The sequence below is a fragment of the Sprattus sprattus genome (genome assembly GCF_963457725.1).
Source record: "Sprattus sprattus genome assembly, chromosome: 13".
NCBI classification, from domain to species: Eukaryota; Metazoa; Chordata; class Actinopteri; order Clupeiformes; family Clupeidae; genus Sprattus; species Sprattus sprattus.
The window spans coordinates 6025996-6048698 of NC_137911.1; the positions used below are offsets into that span (position 1 = coordinate 6025996).

Below are 22703 nucleotides of genomic sequence, written 5' to 3' on the forward strand. Positions count from 1 at the left end.
AGGAAAAGGCTGAAGGGGTAGCAGGACTCCAGCTTGCTGATTCTGTATACTGTCGGTGGTCAAGCGGTTGACAAGCGTTTGCATGTCTCTTGCGTGTGTTTCCACGCCCCACACCACCATCATTACCACAGACAGGAACACATGAACACCCTTGTGCACACACACACACACAAACACACACACACACACACACACACACATAAGAAAGCACATGGAAATGGCAACACACAGGCACTCTGCAAATGCAAATTAGGCTGTCATTCAAGACAGAGCTAGGCTTTTTCACGGTTGGCACAAATGTCTCAAAATGCACATTGCTTTTCTTACTTAACACTTAAGAAATAAAAGTACATAATTTACTGCAGTAAGTCTTTAAATCAAATCTATCGAACAAATATCAGTCTATTTCTCCTATAACAGCTACTTGCAAATATACTGGTATAAAGCTTTGCTCTTTTTAAAACCATGACCAAAACAAATTTTAGCTACCATTTTTGAAACAGTAGTTTATCTTGTTCAGAATCTTTTGAAAGATTGATGAAATGAAAGAAAGCATAGCCATGGGACAGGCATGTACGGCTGGGCCATACTCATGCTGGCTCTCACTGTCCTTGGGAGGGGCACTTGAGCCGAGCTCACAAAACAGTGGAAGTGCTGATTTGGAAAGTCTTACATTATGCTTCATACAGAACAGCCACATGGAATATTCAAAGGAAGCATGACCCTACATGACACTTCTCTGAGGGACTTTGGGGCTCCTTTCAGAGTCAGCCCTGTAGCATACTGCCAAAGGGGTGTTCTAGGCCAGGCCCCTGGGGGATTCGCACCGCTCCCAGGCTGGCCTGCCCCAGGCTAGACCCCTGTAGCCTCTGCAGTTCCAAGATGCTGTCGATGGCACTCTGCAGATGCTCACTCAATGCGCTGTCTTCCTGCAGAGATGGGACATGGAGAGAAGGAGGCAGAGGAGCAGGGGCAGGACCGAGGCTCTCTGCTGGTGGAGACTTCAGCCGGTTCAGTTTGTGTTCTGATCCACGTGGCTCTGGGTGTGGTGGAGTCACACTGGAGTCAAGAGGATTGAGATGGACATGCTTTTTTGGGGGGGGCTCCTCTGGTTGGTGCTTTAGTGCTGTCCATACCAACGAGGCACTGTTTGAGTGTGGAGGCCCTGACAGGACCTCCTGGGTCGAGAGAGAGGACTGGAGTCCATTTGAGCTCTCCTGTGGCTCGGCTCCACTGACGAAGGTCCTTGGGTGTCCAACAGAACCTTCCTCTCTGGGTTTGTTTCCTCCATTGACCAGCTGCCTGCTGTAGTGCCTCTTGTGTCCAGAGGGGGCAGGATTTCTGGGCTCACAGGCAGAATTGTGTACCACTTTTCGTAAGCCTGACTCATGTTTGATGGTGAGCCGTAGCGTCCCCCGGCTGCTGGACTGGTATGTCTTCAGGCCCGGAGGCCGGTCTGACTGAAGAGCCCACGCCGGAGGGGATGAGGGACTGACCAATGCCCCACGGCACACCGGAGTAGAGGAGGCCATGTGATGAGGAGAGCTCTTTTTCAGGGACATGAGGAAAGATTCTGGGCCATGGGAAAGAAAAAGATTTTGTAGACTTAGTCAACCTCAAAACAAAGACAAACAACTCTAATTTAATGGAATAGAATTGGACTCGGACTCTCTTAAAAAATTAGAGGCCATCCTTGAAAAAAAGAACCAATAAATGAATTATTATGTAATCATTCAATGAAAGCACAAAGGAGACTGAAGGCTGAAGTAAGCTGTTTAGTGAGTCACCTGGATCTCTGCGTGCTTTGCGCCTCTCTTCTCCCAGTGCGAACCTCTCTGATTGCAGGAACAGCCTCTCAAGCATCACCATCTCTGCTGATGGGCTTTCTTGCTGTAAGGACCCGTGTCAACAAATGGAAACAATGATGAATCAACTATTTGTTGGGGGGGGGGGGTCTTAAAAAAGGGAGGGGAAAGTATGCCATGCTTACCTGAGCTTCGGCCAGTAACAGCTGTCTGTATTTGTTCTGCATGTCCTTGGTGCGATTGAAGAGAAATACTGATGCAGCTTCAAACTGTTCATCAACTGCCAACACAAAACACAAAGGTTACATCTTATACCCTAGATCAGGGGTGGGCAATTATTTATCCCAGGGGGCCAACTGAGCAACTGAAAATATTTTGGAGGGCCGGGCCAAAATGCCGAACTCAATTATGCATAATATACATTTTATTTCTATATAAAAAGCAGTAAATGGCATTGTTTTGACCGCTGGTAAGTGTATGTTATTATTTGAAAATATAAACAAAATGTGAAACATTTGACTCATTTTCAGTCACATTAATAACAAAGGGCATTTTGAGTTTCATATACTATTGAAACAAGGATTTTCTGAGCTTTTTAAAGACATCACATAATCTTTGTAGCCAAAATAAACAAGACAACAAGCCACTGAACTGTGTAACTGTGTAAAGAAAAGTGTCCCAAGTCTGTTGCCTTTTTGACTTTATATGTCTATATTAAATGTTTAATGTTTTCAGAACTGTGCAAGAAAAAAAGTATTTTCTAATTATCATGTAATCTTTCGCGGGCCGGTCAGAATCACCGGGTCTGCCCTAGATAATAATATTTAGCTCCTTTTAAAAATACCTTTACGGATACTTAAATGGCAGGCTTTTTGTTCTATTTAAAAGGTGATTAACTGTGTGTTTTAATGTTTTGGTATAATCTAAAGTTGTAAGTGTGTGCTTTTAAAAAAACTAAAGTAAAGTTAGGCACAATGAGCTTTTTCAACGAAATGCACAACATTAAGAAGTGAAAAATGTACTAACGGAGGACATAATATCACACACTGTAACACTACCTTTAAAATGGATTAGCAACCAAAGGTGCTAACCAAAGACACCTAACATCAACTACAGCACCTTAAACTCACTCTCTCATGCTCACTGTTTTTTGACTGCTGTACATATTCTTTTTTTTTTAAGTGAAACGAACCAACTTCTGGATACATTTCCTGAAGCTTACGCTTGGACTCTGCCTTACCTGAGGAGAAGTCTCTTTGGCTGGGCACCCTCCCTGCACATGTATGGTATGGCAGTAGGTGTCTCACCGCATCCTCTAATGTCACAAAAGGACCCTGGGACTGTGGACTCAGAACTGCTTTGTGGTCTGAACACAGTTGCAGTTGAATCCTGAAGAAAAAGCACATACACACATTACCTGCGTCCTTTATGGCGGGAATATTGTAGCACATCCATGATAAACCCAAACGCTTTACATGAATGGCCTCCTTGTTCATACCTGTGTCTGCGCATTGTCTGTGAGAGTGGCTCTTCTGTCTCAAATGATTGAAGAACAGCCATCTGTGGGAGAGAAGAGGAGTTAGTTCAGAACACACAACACTACATATATTGCCTCAGTAAGTTCTGCCTCATACCTGTGTCTTTGACTCTTGTGGTGTTTCAGATTGAGATGCCGGGGCACATAGGCTGTGGGCTTGAATCTCTAAGACCTGAAGGCTTTGGGGTCTGGGGCAAAACACTTCAATGCTATTGGCTAATGGGTGGACTACCGATTCTGCTGAGAACAAACACAAGGGAAATTCAAAGTAGTTAGCTATGTCAGGTTTCACAGTTTTTTGTTTCATTTTGAACATGACCTGAAGACACTCACTGCTGTGCAGAACCTGCTGCTGAGCTGATGCTTTGGCCAGCGGAGCCTCTGGCTGAAGGCCTTCAGGCACTTGAGGGGAGACGAGCTGCTGCATCGGCGCTTCTGTCCCACTGACTGGCAGCGGTGATAGGCTGTTGCACAACACACTCACAACAGGGACTTGTGGGCTAATCCTCTCAGCAACTCCACAGAGGGAGTCTGTGGAATGCTCATTAAGGGACATGGAGAATTCTGATATGACAGCATCCAAAGAAGCCTGAACCCTCTGGGGTGAAGACAACATGTTGCCGGGTGAAGACCTACAGTGCACTGGGGCAGTCATTGTTGTGGGTTCTGGGGTCACAGGGAGGGGCTCTACTTGCAGTGGTAGAGCAGGAGGGGGCGGTGTTGCAGGAAGCCCCTCTACCTTGTTGGGTTGAGGAGAGGTGTAAGTGGTGACTTGCAGAGGCAAAGAGGCATCCAGGGTGTCAATTGAAGGGACCATAGGCTTAAGTGTTTGCTGGGAAGTGAAATAAACAGACATATATTAATGGAACATTTTAAAATAACATTCTGAATCTGAATGAATTCAATATTTTATGATTTATTATTGTGATATTTAAAATAAATAGCAGTTTACCTGTTGCAAATGTTGAAAAAAGATCTGATTAACAGGACTCGGACTGCCTTCTCTTTCATGCCGGATTTCAGACTGGTGGATCAGGTTGCAGGTCAGTAGAGATGCAGACAATTCGAGGGCCTGTGGAGTGTCAGGCATGGACTGCAGTAAAGTGACCACAGATGGAGTGATGCTGGGCTGCATGGTGGCTGCTGTGGATGAGGACTGTACTGGTGCAGGAGGAGCAGACTGTCCACTCTGTAAATGGTAAATGGTAAATAACTGGATTTTATGCAACATCTGAGCTTCTCTAGTTTACATATGCAAACTTACATTTACATACAATATATAACACACAATATATATTTCCAAAAAATGCCACATTTGGAGAATACCTCCTAAATTATGAAACTGACCATTGCAAGTTGGAGTGGTTCCTCTGAAAGCCTTTCTTCCGGGATTTGTCTCTCTGGCAGAAGCAGAACAGAGGCTTGAGGCAGTCTCAGCGGCTGAGCTGACTCTCGATGAGCTGCTGGGGCGAATGGAAGCCCCTGCACGACTGAGGGGCCATTCACTATGGAGATGGATGTCATATCTGGGGCAAGCATGGCCGAACTGTTGATCAGAGTGATGTGGTTACCTAGAGCTGGGTTGTGGACTACTGCAGGACCTTGCTGGCCCTGACCCTGTGGAGCATACGCCCCTGCCAGCTGTGCAGGCACCTGGAAAACAGCAGGGGGCGCTGACTGCACTTGCAGGGGCCCTGAGAGGAGGGTTCCCTGTCTGAGTGCGAGCTGGCCAGTTTGAGTGGTGAACACAGGGCTGAAGTTCAACTGTCTCTGGGGGACTGTTAGGATCTGGGAGCCATCAACCAGGGGTCCTGCTGTCGGAGGACCACCCTGCACAGAAGGGTGCCTTAGGGGGCTGGGCTGGGTGAGAAACTGTTGAGTTGTACCAGCTGGCTGGGCTATAGTCATAGGTGTCTGACCAGGAAGAAGGAACTGGTTTTGTCCCTGGAAGAGTCCATGTGGCTGGATGACAATGGAGCCAGCCTGGTTGAGGAGCTGAAGGCTGACTGTCTTAGGAAGGCTGGCGGTGGGCTGGGGCTGAGGCGCTTGCTTTGGTCCTACAGGAGGGGATGTGACCAAGATGTTGGAGGATGTGGTCCCAGGAACAAAAGTGAGGCCAGTGGTGGGCTTGGGGCTTATCTGAACCAGACGAGGCTGTATGCTGACAGGCAGCTTGGGCTGGATGTGCAGGGGGCCTCTCTGTAGCAGGTACCCAGGGGCCGCTACTGTCGCTGCTGTGCTTGCAGTGCCTCTCACAGTTGGAGCCAGCATTGGGCGTCCTGTGACAGGTACAGTCTTCTGGATGAGCATACTGGAGCCCTGTGCTGGGCTAAGGGAGAAATTGGTTTCTGGGGATGGTGCTGGGAACACATGCCCTGGTAACAGTCCCATAAACTGTGGTTCAGCAGGCTTAAGAGAAGGGCATCCTGGGCCCACTGCCAGTAAGGATGGTTGAGGTGGTTCAACAACTGCCTGAGTATCCCTTGGCAAGGCAGAGCTGGCAGTTGAAATGGTCAGGGGTTTGGAGAGGTATGGAGCTGGGGGGGGCGGCAGCAGGGCACCGGGCTGGTAGAGAGACAGCGTGGTGTCTGTCGGTTGTGCAAGTCCTGCCTCAAGAGCCAGAGTCTGCTCAGTGATGTCAGCTTCCTGAAGGCTCTGCTGCAGGATATCACAGGCGGTTCCTTCCTCCTCCTGGTCCTCCTCCTCACATCCTGGCCCCAGCAACCCTCCCTGGGTCTCCTCCTGCCCTGCTTCAGCTCCGGCCTCTGGAGACTCCAGTAGGGCCTCCTCCAGAAAAGACAGGTCCACACATCCTGCGGCTGGTGCCTCCTGACAGTTTGGGTCATCTGCCAACAGTGAAGCAGGGCTCTGGAAGAGAACAGCGGTAAGCATATGAGACAATGAGACCAGGTGTACATAGGTGTGGATGAGAGGGGGAACAGGAAAAAGAGAAGGCCCTGTTCCCCCTACGTGGGGGTAACCGTCTTTTAAAGAAACCCGCGACTACTGTCCTTCTTAACAAAACGATACTAACTCACCTGCGCTTTAGTGCACAGATGCCAAATTGAATAGCACACAGGTGTTACAGGTGTAAGAGGTGGGAAAGTGTTGCCATGGAGAGCAGACTGAGGCTGAGTTAGCGTCCTAGGAGACGGAGCCACTGACTCACCGGGGCATCTGTGAAGAGGGGGGGTTCCCCGGAGGCAGAGCTAATGAGCAGGTCTTCATTCTGCAGCTGCTGGCCCAGAAGACGAGAGATGGAGTTTAGGGAGAGCAAGGAAATGAGGGTCTGATCACATACACATCCCAAAATCTGCTCCACTACACCCCTCATTCTGAAGAGATCCGAAAGGCACCACAAGAATTATCCCACAAAGTAAAGTGCACTGATGGATAGATCAAAATACAAACCTCACTGGTTCCATGGAGGAAGTCATTTAGGGCTTGGGGATCACTGTGCAAGACAAGAAATGTGTGGTCATGATACATATACAAAACAGGTATGAGGTCAAGTAGAAAGGAAAACAATATTACTTCATTTCACTTACCATAATGCATCAAATAAACAAGTGCCATCTTCATCCTCCATGTCAACTGATGGAAAGCAGTGGAAAGGGAGATCAACACAGCACAGGTCAATAATTCATACCATCTATGCTGTTATTGCTCACGACAGTTTATTATAGTTCCTCATTGCCTCATTCTTCTTTTGTGTTCTACTAATAAACTGCTTGATATTATTCATGCAGTTAGAAATCAACAGAGTACATTTTAATTGTAGATCAAATATCTATTTCCACCTCATATATTGAAGGGCTCATGCGGAGCAGACAGGTGGAGTTCTTGTGGGGGCCTCATGGGAAGTGTAGTCCAGGTTTCAGGAACTGGCTGGGATCTGGCACCAGGCCAGCAAGGCCAAGCCGGAAGGCAGATCCTCCCTCTGCCAGGGCATCACGTCCCACAGGTTTCCAGTGCGTTGGTTTAAGGCCTACATAAAAACATAGGATATCTTGTTACCTCATCATTTACCACATGGTGTTTTTCTGTTGAACCAATGTGGATATCTAAATCAGTATGAGACACTGTGTTGTAAGTTGGCAAAGATTGATGAATGTTATTGCAAGTGGTGGTCTAGTACTTAAAGATCCTCAAACAAAGCCCAATCTTATATGACTATCTAGGGCAGGGGTACTCAATAGGCGGACCGCGGTCCGGATCCGGACCCAGAAGCAATCCTCCCTCTGCAATCAAATTTGGACCGAAGCCAAAATCAACATTCTAATTTCACCATGATCCAAGCGAGTTTTCATTGGTGCATGATTTCGCGCTATATATTCTTTATATAAATTTGCGAATTTAAGACAGAGTGGACTGACAAGTATGCATTTGTGCTGCTTGTGGGGAGCACAAAACTGATGTGTTTAATCTGCAACGAGACAGTTGCCCTTGTCAAAAGTGGTAACGTGAAACATCACTATGAAACAAAGCATGCACACTTCGAACAGAAGTACCTGCAGAACTCTGAGGTAGGGGCAGAAAAATAAACCATCAGCAAATCATTCCAAGCAACATGCAGTTTAATAGTTATATCCGCCACACAACAAGAGCGTGCATACCTCAACATACTGTTGTGAGTCTGCCTTTTCAACCATAAATATGGTGAAAAACAAATACAGGAACACACTAACCAATGAACACTTACATCAGTGCATCCGCCTGGCCTTCACACCTTTTATGCCCAAGTTTAAACCACAAAAAGTGTCACCTTTCACACAAATAAGGCCAGACAACATCACCTTTTGTGCATAGTTCGAACGTTTTTGTTGGAGTTATGATTTTGGATTTTGACCGTCACTGTTCCGGACCCTGGACTGAATGGAAATTTGGCGAGTGGACCTTTTGGGTTTCTAATTGAGTACCCCTGATATAGGGGTTTCAATACCATAGGATATATTTATACCTGGAAATTGTACAGGAGCAGACCTGAAATACTGATAACATGTAAAAAGTTTGACACCACAGGGCACCTTCACTGTTTGTGAAATCAATTATGTAGTGAACAAGTATAGTTCTTAACCTCTGTTCTGTGAGAAGCGTGGAATCTCCCATATAGGACTGACTGAGAGACTCAAAACATTTCAAATGAATTAGTATTTTGTAATCATAATTTAACTCAATTTCACAAAACACATGCTTCCTACTTTGCAACTACAATTGTGTGAGTAGGTTCTTGGCTTTGCCTGAACGAAGCACATTGGAGGCACACCATCATGACAGGTCACTTTGAGCTGACATTTTTTTTAAGTAGAGGGGATACCAAATCTGTGGACTTTTGATACAAGATGAACCATTAATACAGGCACACTGACTTTGGACTATGACAGGGTTTAACAGATGACAGATCCTGCTGTCCCCAAAATTAATTGTATTGCAGAGACCCAACAGAATAGCTAATGGAATCTTTGTTAGGATTGTGACCGAAAGGATGTGTAAATGGAGTCGGGCAAGGTGACAAAAATAACCGTCTAAACAACCTCCATGTAAATGGGACTGTCATCCCCTTTCCTAATGGCATTCTCGGAAGATCCAGCAACATCACTACAGCGCACCACGAGTGACGGGGAGTGTGGTTGGTAGGGGTAACCGAGATGCCTGTCTTGTGGATGGAATATGTGTATTTTCGGGCCGCTGTCGCGAGCCTCCGCGAGTTCATCCCGCGTTCATTTGGGAGGGTGTGATACAGCATGTGGCCGACTAGACTTGTAGCCTAATCGTCTTGCCTGAGGAGAAAGGACAGAGGAATAGCGACCCTCTCGCCGCTGTAATGAACGGGTATTTAGACTTAGACTAATTGCTGTTCATGTCTCCGTCTTAGTTTGTAGGAGGGTCCTTTGAGACAGATAGAGCTCCGCGCAGGATACCGCTCTGACATATAGCCTATTTTGTTTACCACACGCAACAACAACCTCAATGTAAGACCCCCAAATAGCCTAATATATGCGGCATCACACTGAATAATCAACCGAAGGTTACCACAGAAAACGAGTGAATTTCAAAAACAGATATCCTACAAATTATTGCCATCTTGTAATTGAAGTAGGCCTGCGCTACATCTCAAGAAACGATGAATCTAAGGCACCGATTTCCCCGTCCTATAACCTCACAGCTTCATTGGATAATGAGCTGCTGCTGTTACTTGATTTCTTTCAAGAAGGGATACCAGTGGGTAGCTGAAGCGTAGTGCAGCTTCATAGCAACAAAGAGGTTGCTTTATAAATACCGTATCAATATTGCGCCCCCCCCCCCCACGCCAGCTGTCACTGCCATCCCCGCTCTCCCATCCCCGAAACAATTTCGCAATAGAACTTTAAAGGGAAAACTCACCGCTTCTTTGTGGTTTATTGTCCTGTCAGGCGGGCCTCTGCGCCATCGATTCTCACTCAGTAGCCTTTTCAGATGCTAAGGGAGAGGGGGGCTGTGGTGTGTGTGAGGGGGGTGGACTGGGATGGGTGAGAAACAAGAGTGAAAACACAAAGGTATAAAGCGAGCGGAGATGTGGGGCTCAGCAGTCGTGGCGTCCTTCAGCTGTGAAGGAGAAACAGATGCGCTCTTCGTGATTTCTTCGCGACCATCCTACAGAAGCGCTTCAAAAACACCCGCTCTCGTTACATACGCTATTGAACTCGCACCAGTACTGTTGCATTATGCTAATACATTTCAGAGCCCAATGAAAACAAGCGACCCTTCAGATCCTGTTATTATGGGATTGTTCTTAGTCCCACTAACCGTATCTTGAGCGTTCTATTCCACTTGTCTCCGCTGAGCCTTGTGAATTGGTTGTCGCGGCTGCAGGCTATACGCTACAGAAGACAACGTCTGAGCTACCTCTAATATTACCGTTAAACCTATGCCCAATTAATGCAATGTCCCAAATATTCCGATGCACTGCCTGGTATAATACCAGACTCATGATTAGTTTTAGAAAAGAGCACTACTGTAGATCATCCTGTGTTACAACTCCGACGCTCCCTGTATTTAGCTGAACTAAAGATAATTGACAGAAAGGTACTGTGGGTGCTGTTCATACTGCCTTACATATTACATATACTTTTCATAGTATATGCTTAGAATTACACTCTTACACTTCTAATTGGTCTATTTGGCCAGGACACTCACCAAATTGTAAGCTTGAAATGCGTGAAAGTGTTTTGTTGGGACAATACAGAACAAGAACACTTACTCAGAATGCATTTCATGCACACAAAATGAGCCTCTATCATTATGTAGGCTAAGCAATCAGATAGGTTAATCTACTAATAAAAGTTAGTATTACACAGGTTTAAACCTCTGATATGACCAACCTCGCCTCTGCCAAGGTGGTTAGGAGTTCAATACAGTTTGTTGGATGGTGTTTGTTTGTCTGCCTGTCAGCAAGATCAAGCAAAAACTACCAGGTCAACTTTAATGAAACTGAAAAGGTGGAAGGGTGTAGTATGGGTCAAGGAATAACACATTTTAAAGCGATCCAGGATCCGTTTCACTTTCTTTTAAATTGCGAAGCAGAGGTCTGCCTCTTCGAATGCCCTTCTACTTGCACTATGGATCTGCAGTTCCTGTTGACAAATGTGGCAGAGCATGGTGCTAGCACCACCAATGTCAAAGGCTTGATTTCCAAGGTCTTTTTAATTAAAAATCATACAAGCACACAAAATGTAAGACTAATTTATTTACTCAAACGGCAAAAGTGGCCATCGGTACAGGGATGTTTGTTAAATATAAAATGTTAAAGCAAAGAAACATATACCATGTTTCAAGAAACAAATAAAAGCCCTCTTTAAACAGTACAAATTCAAAAACTCAACAATGGCTGACAAAACACAAGAGGCCAAAGTCTATAGCTTCCTCAACATCTTCTCACAGCTGTCTGCAGTCCTATCCCAATCCTGGTGAGAGTCGGCAGAGCCTCATTTTCCAGCTTGCTGGGCCTGACGACGCAGCAGCACATAGATCTTCTCTTTAATCCAGTCTTTGTTATAGGGCTGGTACGTCTGTGTGTCCGCCCGGTACCTGCCAAAAAGTAAAAAGAACTACATCATCACTGATCTTCAAATGGTACCTTCCTGATAATAATTGCTTTAGAAACGGAACATATTTATAGCAAAAACAGATTTGTTTAGATGCCAACTGCCTTTATCATACAAGATCTACATACGTTTTAGTACCACTGGGCTGAAGGTGAAGGTAAATGCCTTGTTGTGAGTTTGTGGGTTTACTGCTGAAAGGTTTTACTGCCCAATCCATTTCAGACTGGTCCCAATTTGAGCTGGTCTAACTGTCAATTATCCAAATACTACTAAATATTAGTTAAAGGTGCGGTCCTTGATCCTGTGAAAAGATTTCTGAATTTTGAACTCAACAGCCAATCAATTACACCCCTCCCTAAAGTGATCCTGAAGCCCACTTTGTTACCCATTCACAGAGCCAGGACTGTGTATGAACACCATAGCTGTTTTGAGCAGTCAGCTAGAGGACTGTGAGGAGAAATGTACTGGATTATATTGAGGCTTCCGTTCTGGTTCGTGAACCAAATTTGGAACTGTCCGGAACCTGAAAAAATGGTTCCCCGCTGGAACCAAAAGATAATGTTTTTTCCCTGCGCAAACCGCGAGGACATCAGTGAACATGCAATGCCTTCCGTGGATGATGCATCTTTGATTACAATGGTTCTGCTCAAAACTGGTGGAAATAGGGGCCGGTTTGCTAGATGGCACCATGGTTCAAAGAATCCTGAACAGAACCAGTTCAAGAACCTCTTCCCTGTTGGTTGAAAAGGGCTATGCGTGGCCTCCAATCGGCGACCAAGGGTGATGCTGAAATGTAGCCTTTGTTTCAAAATGTAGTTCCAATACTGGCAGCAATGCTCTAGTCAAGGCAATATGAACAGGAGTAGAAATGCAAGCAAACATCGAAGAATCGCATCCGGAGCAAGAATGTGTAAATCTATTCACCATGGGCAAAGTCATTGTTTAGTTACTGCCAAAGTTGGGTCGCAGGAGTTTCTGAAAGGGTTGCGAGAAGAATTCTAAATGTAACTTTTTTTTCCACCAGCCACGCTCCCTCTGTTCATTAGAGAATCCCTGCCCCCAGTTCTGACATTAAACTACATAAATTGCCACTGGTTCTGCAGGTAAGGCTATCTAACAATAACATGTTCGAACTAGGGATGCACCGATCCGATAATTGTATTTCGACTGGATGAGCCATGAATGAGATTCATGTTGCCTTGTGTAAAGTCCACAATTATATGTATCGAGTTATATTAGTTGTGTAATTGTTATCGTGTAACAATAACTCATGTTAAAGTTATTCAGTGCAGTGCTAATTAGTCCCCATTCTCATTGCAGACACACACATATGTAGGATCACATGCATCGTCATGGAAATTGATGAATGCACATTAAAGGGAGATAAAGAATACTGCTTTGGTAATCGTGGGTCTTTCTAGGATGAGCTCGCGCATGGTATTTTTGTCTGTTTATTTTAATTTTGCTACTTTGTTTAAACCAACACATATAAAAAGCAAACTATAAAACACAAACATGCATGAATAACACTTATTTGGTGAGCATTTCTAGGCAAAAAAAAATCAGTTTTGAAAATCGTACCACAGGTAACGCATATCCTGATATCGGTCAAAACTTAAAATCTCCTTAAAACGAAACAAGTTTCACTTGGGCACCCCTTCTAATATCATTTGATAGGGTAAAAGCTAACTGTGTGCCAAATTTCATGTTTTTATCACCCCAGTCACGATCGTGTTGTTAAGCCACATCAGTTTCTCTTGGCTTTGGTCGGGAACTTGCAGTCTGTGGGATCGATGTATCCTCTGCTCAATAATAATGTCTGTGGTGACGTATGAAAGTGGTGACGTATTTTTGACAGTTTAGTCACGTTTGTGAACCGTAACTTGTGGAGTTGCATTTCGTGTTTGTAATTTGTGAAACCGTAATCGTGAAGTTGTATTTCGTGTTTGTAATTCGTGAATTCGTATTCGTAATGAAGAAATCGTAATCGTGAAGTTGCATTTTGTGTTTGTAAGAGTTTACAAATATGTATTTTCTGCTCAACTTCAAAAAATATGCACGTATATCTATTTTATACACACGAACATTCTGACAGCTTCCTTACTCCATAGTCATGGAGCAAAAAAGGTTGAGAACCACTGGTCTAATCTAATGGTTTCAAAAATGACCCAGTCTACATACATTGGAGAACTGGAAACAATTCCCCCAATGGAGCATGGCCAGATCCTATCTATTCATTAAGTTAATTTGTGTCTGGTTATACCAGGCTAAGAGGGGGTGATGAGTGAGGCATAAGTTAGGCTTAAAGACAGTTGCTCTACCGCTGTCTCTGACAGAGGGGGACGCGGGATGTTCAGTAAGAGAAAATGGGGTTTTGGAGAATTGTACCATGTAATTATATTCTAGTACACCCCCAAAAAATATTTATGAATATTTCCCCTTTAAAATAAAACTAAACTAAACTTAAATTACCATATCACAGTAAGATTATACTTACACCAAACAGCTGAGGTCCGCCAGATCATCTATGAAATCAAACAGTTGACTTATGTCGTATGTGATTGATGGACTGTTGGGGTTCATCCTCTTTAGATGCTCCTCGTACATTTTACACACACCTGCACAAAGAGGAACAGCATTTATAATGAGGACATAACCCAGCTGATTTAATTTAACATCTGAGTTGAATTCAAACCTAAAATATTCACCTTCCATGCACTCGTTGACAGACTCGTAGTCCGCATATGTCCTCCCCTCAGGCCTTTTGGTGGGCTGAACCAACAGGATGGTATGTGACTGTGAGGTTAAATAATGTCGTGTTAGTTCAATACCAGTTACAAAAAGCCACCCGAGTCCGCGGACTCCTTACTAATAAGCACAAACTGCTACCTGGTTAACTGCTTATTACAATGTTAACACAATAACTAAGTTGCAGTTTCACGAATTATTAACCTGTTGGCGCAGTATAAATATGGATACCAAAATATCTAAACGTCAAATGCACTGAAGATTGTTACCGATTATTTTTAATATAACCGACAAAGAGGCTAGAAGCCAAATTAGCTAACCAGCGAAGCATCTTGCCAACTGGTGTTATATAGCAACGTTAGCAGGGATTCGCTCATCAGAAATGTTTACACTCATTTCAATATCAGCTCAACTACGAAAAAAATAAACAATTGGAACTACGGTGAAAATTCACGTTATGAATGACTAGTGAGGAGTCCATTGCTCGTCTTCACATACAATTATTTGAAACCTATTCAGTTTACTGCTAGTAGGAACTTGCAAACTTGGCTTACAATGGACTTAGCTCACGTTAGCCAGGAACCAGATGCAATGCATTATGTAGCATACCTAGCTTGGCAAGTAGCAGCTAGCTAGCCGGTAAGCAATAGCTACATGTTTGAAGCGTATACACATTGTTAATTATTCAACACGACTGCAAACAGGCAACTTACCATTGTGAAAACAATTTTAGACGTGGTCTTCTTGAGAAAATGTGTTGACCATGGAACCGTGCGCTGAAACTGCTGTGAAGACTTTCTTCTTTACCTGACAATTCTATCTGATAACAATGGCATACTGCCACCTAGTGTTCAGGAGTGTAAGAAAGCGTAGACAGTCAGCTAAACAGGTTCGTTCCATCCAGTTACAGTAACATTATGCCGTCATATATCAGCAAAAGACAGCAGTTAGCATAGTCTGTTATCACTGCCTACTGTGCTGTTGTTGGTGCTTTACATGGCTCGTAGGCATTTATAGTCTAGCAGGAGGGCCCTAAGATTTTGAGGTACCCCTACCCGAGTTAGAACAAAACACAACAATGTTTTTTTCTATCTTCAGGGTCTCCCAGTCATGAAATGGATTGTTGTGAACTTTTATTTTGGTGCAAATTTAGTGAAATCAATAGATTAAGTGATGCACCCCATAAACTGTGAAAGAGCCGATAGAAATCTGTCTGGAGGGTGCAAGGGTTACATAATGCTGTATAGCTTTTCAAGGAAAGCTCTGATCCTGTTCAACTTTTGTGTGTGAGTAGTAAGGTACCTAGTGCACATGTACCAATTGAAAGTATGTTGATAATGTATTTCACTTGTGTACTGTAAGCCTCTAAACACAGTGATACAATAGGTGGAAATCATATAATTGATTTTTCATGTCGAAATAACACTTTACTTTTTCTGGTATACCAAATCAAACGGTTTTGAAGTCAAATATTTTATCAATTAGCATTGTCTAGCCCTCCCAGAAAGAGATATATCCATTGTTCAGTGTTTTTTGGGGGTATGGACTTCATATCACCCTCTAAAAGCAATATGGTTATGAGCAAAATACAGAACGAGCAAGAACCAGACTGGGATCAGTGTCAAAATAAAAGACAAAGACTGACCAGAGAAAAAGGATTTGAAATCCGCAGCTATGATGCAAAGTATTACAGAAGCTGCCTTGGACCCTATATTTCAGCAAATAACATTTCAGCAGCCAGAAAAAAGCATCTGTCAGAAAAGAAGTTAAACAAACACGAAAGAGCTTTCATTGAGCTAACTCAAGAATTAAATGAGAGTTTTTTCAAAGAATATGTCACTGCACACTGAGCGCTGTTACTGAGAGCTATGTAAGAAAACTAAGTACAGCTGAAGAATCAGCAATGTATAAATCATGGAAACTCAAAGAAAAGCTGATCCAACATTAAAGAGACTGATTTTCATTGAACGTCCTGGAAAATCTGATCTGTTCTGGTGGCATTACTGTTGGTCATGCAATGAAAGTCCCTCCTCAGAGAAAAACAAGCAGAAGACAGGGAGACAATGCCTCCACAGAGAACAGAGGCTCTCACTGATACTCAAATCCTATCCCAGGCTGCAGGTATATTAAGGAAAATTATGGGAGGGGTTGAGCATGAGCCTCAATTCTACGCTGTGATAAGCTTGTCCTTCTCCAGTGCAGTAAATATGTACCAAACATTCTATATGATTTTGTAAACTGGTGTGTTAGTTCAAGTGCATTTAGAAAAGTGCAGACCTGTAATGAGGACCCAGCTCTAAAGGATAATCTAAGTGTTCTAACCTTTTGCCATGATCTAATTGCACAGTGCTGCAGCAGCCGTACAGCCATCACACGAGGACTTGGCATAATGATCCATCATGAGTTTGGCAGCAAGGCCCTTATCAACAAGCTTCACACTATGGGTCACTGTACGTCTTATGGTGCTGATCTTGCTGTCTATAGCAAAGCACAACAGATTCTATGGAGTAAACCTGAGGCATTGGATGGGAAGGTTACAATGAGAATGGGACGCATGCACATCACCATGGCCTTTCTGGCAAGCATTGGAAAGCTGTATGCTGACGGGCAGAGATGGGCAGTATTTCAATTACTTGTATTTGAAATACTAGTTAATTTCCTTTTGAGTATTTTGTAATTTGTATTTGATAGGGCCGATAAAAAATCGAATGTAATTTGTATTAAAATACTTTAGAGTGGAGTAATTTTGTATTTAAAATACTCAAATTACTTTCCAGTGTTTAGGCAGAAGGAGATTTTTTTGACTGTCAGAATCTACCACGAGACCATCTGATCTGCCTCTGAATGTCATTGTCGAATCAGTCAATTTGCCAAAAGTGTTGCTTCTTATGTTATGGCCCGCCCCTTTTTGGGGCGAAAAGAAAATCACCCCAGATCTCTTTCATTGACTATCATGTTAAATCAATTTTTTTCACAAAACAGGGTTGTGGTCGTAAACTTAGAAAGCTGTCTTGATCCTTGTCAATTTATCTTCATTAGTACACCGACTTAAAGGAGGTTCTTTCAAAGAGCGAATCCAGTTGTTGCACTGAACGTTAGCCATTTTGACACAATGTGACTTGATGAAAGCTGTGTGATGTCCTTATACGCAATTAGAGCTAAGGCCCGGGACACGATCTGGCACTCCGCGCCTGGGCGAGACTCTCCTCTTTGTGAATGAGGCGCACCTCACCTAGGACGCGATCTGGCACTCCGCGCCGCTTTGCATAGAGGCAGGTGCGCAGTCGCACATGAGACTCTTATCTAAGATCTTAGCCTACTATAAACGTTGTTGAGATCTTACTCATCCTCACAGAGACAAAACAAATAGCTACACGGTCATTTATTTGTGTGATGTCACATGTGTGCGCCAGTGTTGTCAATCACATGCGGGCGCCAATGTTGTCAAAGATAATCTGTAACTTGTGGAAGTTGTATTGTTAAACGGTGAGTACTTTGGTAGATTAAAGTGTAAACTTTGAATACAAATGCTAGTACAAATTCTATACGTTATCTGTAAGGTTGTGAGTGTGCAGTGGTAATGTAAGTTGGATTCGTAAAACGTATTTTAGGAAATAAATTACATTGCTTGACGTGTAGCTATTTGTCTCTGTTTTGTTACCGACTTTCAACCTAATAAAAATCTCAACAACGTTTATAGTAGGCTAAGATCTTTAAAAAGAGTCTAATCTGCGCGGAGTGCCGGATCGCGTCCTAGGTGAGGCACGCCTAATTCACAAAGTGGAACGTCTCGCCCAGGCGCGGAGTGCAAGACCCGCGTCCTAGGTGAGGCGCGCCTCATTCACAAAGTGGAGAGTCTCTCCCAGGCGCGGAGTGCCAGATCGCGTCCTAGTCCTTACCTGGCAATTACGTATGACGTATGACGAAAGCACGGTGGGGATAGCCCTCCCGGAAGCCATAGAGATTGCAATGAGAGCCCTGTGGCGGCGGTTACAAACATGAAAAAAAGGATACGGAACCACTGACATGGGTCCGTCATAATAGCCTGCACCTGGCCCCGTGGTTACTACGTTACGCCACTGATTAGCCCAAACCTGAATGTTCTGCTATACCAAATTGTGAGAAAACTGAAAAATCAGAAAAAGTATTTCCTGTATTTTAAAAATACAAAATACATGTATTGTATTTTGTTACATTTTCTGGCAACAGTATTTTGTATTTTATTTTGATACATTTATTTGAGGGGTATTTTGTATTTTGTATCAAAATACATTTTGATGTATTTTGGCCCATCTCTGCTGACGGGGGCCTCTTTGACCCTATAACTGAGTCCGGTCTGTACACTGTAAACCTGAACAAGTTCAGAGAACTCAAAACTTTTGATGTAACCAATTACATAAGAAAATTTGAGTACATATATTAAGTAAACTTAACTCAAAATGTTTACATCGGCTATTCAGATTTTTGTGTTATCATTTTCATAATTTTTGAGTTCTCTGAACTCATATTATTCCAAAATTGTAAAGGATTTAGCCTCGTCAGATATATGTGTTTCTCTGGGTCTTTCTCAAACTAGTTATTACGCCCTTACAAGTTTTTGAAAGGGTATCTTCCTTACGTTCCAAGTTCTTGCGCAAGCTCTTACTGTAGAGAGAACTGTCATTGGTCGACTGCCTTCCACTGCATTTACATCTGTGATTTAGCAGACGCTTTATCCAAAGCGATCAACAAGGAATTTTCCATTCATATCTTGAGCAGTTTAGGGGTTCACACTTATACACTTGGTAAGGAGGAGTGGAATCGAACTAGCAACCTTCCAACCTCTGGATTACTGCTGTGACCGTCTCTCATCGCAAGAGCTTTGCAATGGTGTTCTCAACGACGTTGATGACGTCAGATACTAACATTTTTTGAGTGATCAGGCAATGTTAACTCAAACAAATACATTCCTATACAATTAAAACGTCTGCACTTGCTCAGAAAACTAATACATTTTAAGTTGGGTCAACTAAATACCAGGTTTTAAGTACTGAATACATAATGTTAATGAGTTAGTAGAACTGTCTGGGTTTACAGTGTATGCTCAGGCAACAGCTCGGAAGATGCTTCAGGGGAAACAACTTGCAAGAGGTGTTAGAAGCATTCAGCTTGTATCTGAGGCTCTGTTTAAGCTCTTATGGATAGCAATGGTATCCTGGCTTGACAAACAAGGCCAAAGTCCACTGACTGGTGCACAGGGGCACCTCCTGCTAAATGTACAGCTTACCTTTCATAGCAAAGACCAAGGCTCTGCCAGACAGGTCTTTAATGAAATGGTAACAAACCTTCCTGAGATGAGGAGAAAAATACAACAGATTTCAGAGAGCGGAGTTCAACAATCAGCAACTTTTAAGTACTGGCTGCATTTCATCAAAGCGGCTGATCTCTTACTTAGAATGCTACGTTCAGAGCGTGAGGCGAACTTTGCACTTCATCTGAACTGCATGTCTGAAGCAATACCGTGGTTCCGGGCTGCTGGGAGGATGAACTATGCAAAGTACGTGCCAGTTCACATAGCTGAAATGAAAGCTCTTGAAAAAAGCCAACCAGATTCCTACAGATTCATGAGAGAAGGAGGGTTTGTTGTGCGACGCTCAGACGAGAGAAATTTCAACTGTGTGGCCACTGATCAAGCACTTGAACAAACAATCAACAGAGAAGGAAAGAGTCAAGGAGGCATTGTCAGCTTCACTCTACGAAAGGGAGCTCTGAAAAGATGGCTCATCACAAGGCATGTCAGTAACGCAATGCCATGACAGAGATTTGCGATGGAGCAGCACATGCACCAGAATCCCACAAAGAGCATGGAGCAACCTGCATGGACAGAGATGAAAGGGAAATTGTACAGATAATGCAGTTTGTAGAAGTCAGGCAGAACCCATTTGATTTGGAGAAAATTCCTGATGAGCAACATTGCAAGTGGACAAGTAGCATCACAAAAGGTGATAAAAGATCTCTCAAGTTTTCTGGAAGATGGGGAAAAGCAAAATACAGCTTTCATCGATGAACGCCTAAAGAGTGAAACACCAAAAAGTTTCTTGGACCCTGAGAAAAGACACAAATTGGCAACATTCACAGATATGAAAGCATGCTTTACAAGCAGTAAATCTAAAAAGCTTCACATGGATTCAGATGTTCTCTTCAGGAGACTCCTTGCTGTTTCAAAACAAAGAGACGTGTCATTGGAGAATGTAATGTCTCATGAGTTGGCTGCTGTCCCACCCTCTCTCTTCTATGATGATGGAGGGATGAGGAAAACCACAAAAGCTGACCTTGCAAAGAAACTGGAGTGCAGGAGCTGCCTGACATCACAGAGAAATCTGCATACATCCTTGATGGCATGGCTGTGCTTCAAAGTCTCCATGATTCAGCCTTTCAGACTTTCAGTGACCTAGCAGAATGTGTTTTGAAGAAGATCTTGTCTCATCTAAATAGAAAGCAAGAAATGAAATGTGTGGTCATGGTGTTTGACAGGCATGACAACCCATGGTCAATCAAAGTCTTGGAGAGAGAGCGATATGTCCCCATCGACACCATATCAGAGAAACTTGGAAAAGACATGTCCAACTGTCAACCAGCGTGTCATGCACTCACTGTTTGTGACACAACTAGCAGTTTGTATAGAATAGGAAAGACTACAGCATTAACCAAACTCAAGACCCATCTCAGTGAGCTCAAAGAACTGACCCATTTTGGACTCTCTGCATGCTTGGAAGAGTCTTTGCCGGTAGCAAGAGACTTTGTGCTTCTGCTTTACGGAAAAATGGACAAATGTGCACTAACTTGGATGAACTGAGGCCGCTAACAGAGGATGCACTTGAACAACATGCAGAGAGCAATGTATCAGACAGCGATATGGTGCCACAGTCACATCCCTAAACCGCTGTTATGGAGTACTATCGGCAAGGGATGGTTTGTCAGAGATAGAGCCATTGAACCAGTGCTATTTAAGAGACCCCCAACACCTACAGAGGTCAGAGACATTACTTATTTGTAGATGCAAACTGTGGAGAGAGTGAAAAGTGCCCCCAAACGTGTCTGAAGAACCTGATATTTGACATTCTAATCTATATGGGCCATTCTACCGAATTGGTGCAAAGTCACGTCGGAAATATTTTTTCCCCCAAAATAGTTTTATTCCCAAAACTTTGCCCGTATGTATATTGTACCATATCTAAAGTACACATGTCTAGTAAAAGAACAGTCAATTTTTATATTGTATTTTCAGAATGTGTTGGAATGTTTTTCCTCTTCCAAAAATTGTCACTACCGAAACATCACATTTACTATAAAAAAAGTATTTTTATTGACCTGTTCAGATTGTGTTTCCTTCCCTTCTCTGAAGAGTATTTTTACAAATAAGGTTTTCACAATGAAATCCATAAAAATTAAATTTTTACCAAATTTTCAAGTTCAATTTATACAATGTATCTGTTTCGTTAGTGACTGCACTGTTTCGGTAGTGACTGCACTGTTGGATGGATGTTCATTTCTCTTCCAAAATCTTCCAAAAGGTGCTCTGGGCCGCCCTTTAGTCCACACAACACATTTATTTAAAAATTATGGGATTGAACTACTTACCATTTCATTTTGTCACTACCGAAATCATCTGGTCACTACTATATGTTTCGGTAGTGACTGTTTCAGTAGTGAATGTTTCGGTAGTGACAATTCTAGCTAACTTTAAGCATAAATAAAGAATTCTTGCAAGCACACTGACACGGCTTGCAAACAAATCTTTGAAGAGGTGTACACACATACAAACATAAGATTTTGCATGAAACCCCAAAAGGTTTACTTAATTGAAGAAAACATGGGTTTCGGTAGTGACAATTCTTAAGGTTACACGTTGATTTTCAGACTTTGGAACACATTTATATAAAAACTATGGGATTTAGTTACTTACCATTCAACCATGAGGGACAGGGATGCAGTGTCACTGCATGGTCAAAAATGCAGGGTCGTGGCTAAAACACAGGCTCAGCCAATGGACTAAAACTCTTGTGTTTCGGTAGTGACATGAAAACTAGGGACATGAGTTAATTGATTTAAAAATTAAACCCACAATAAATCTAAATATTCCAAGTTCTGTTTCAACCCAATCAAAAAAAATTGAAAAGTGTTATTTAAAGGCATTGAAATTTAGATGTCAGGGTTAGGGACAGCTACTTCCCAATAGAAAGTACCCTATAAATGATGATTTTGTATATATTTAGCTTATCACTATCTCATTTAATGCATTGGGTTTATATACAGTAGACCATAACATTTTCTTTGTAAATATCTATGCCTAAATTATACCTAATTGTTTTGTAAATAGTTTTTATTGTTGAGGGACTGCATATTACACAAATTCGGTAGAATGGCCCATTTACTTCGTCCATTTATCACTTACACACATCTGTATTCTGTACACACACACCCCCACACACACACACCTATATTGACTTTATTGTATGCATCTGTTCCTTTTGTATAGTCTTGGTTCTT

At 43.0% G+C, this 22703-nt stretch overlaps 2 protein-coding genes across 2 annotated transcripts; both read right to left on the bottom strand.

Moving 5' to 3' along the window:
* Window positions 1–767: 767 nt before the first annotated feature.
* Window positions 768–6934, bottom strand: LOC308374008 (BRD4-interacting chromatin-remodeling complex-associated protein-like; the record flags this gene model as incomplete). Its single annotated transcript, XM_080849697.1, has 11 exons — window positions 6891–6934; window positions 6754–6796; window positions 6512–6577; window positions 4690–6210; window positions 4339–4531; window positions 3676–3806; window positions 3304–3365; window positions 3046–3194; window positions 1991–2085; window positions 1788–1890; window positions 768–1573 (listed from the first exon to the last, which is right to left on the bottom strand). The coding sequence occupies exons 1-11, from the start codon at window positions 6929–6931 to the stop codon at window positions 768–770; spliced, it is 3210 nt and encodes a 1069-aa protein (XP_080705823.1). The 5' UTR covers window positions 6932–6934.
* A 4114-nt stretch (window positions 6935–11048) lies between these two features.
* Window positions 11049–14974, bottom strand: LOC308374794 (enhancer of rudimentary homolog). Its single transcript, XM_080850733.1, has 4 exons — window positions 14888–14974; window positions 14135–14222; window positions 13924–14044; window positions 11049–11409 (listed from the first exon to the last, which is right to left on the bottom strand). The coding sequence occupies exons 1-4, from the start codon at window positions 14888–14890 to the stop codon at window positions 11307–11309; spliced, it is 315 nt and encodes a 104-aa protein (XP_080706859.1). The 5' UTR covers window positions 14891–14974; the 3' UTR covers window positions 11049–11306.
* Window positions 14975–22703: the final 7729 nt, after the last annotated feature.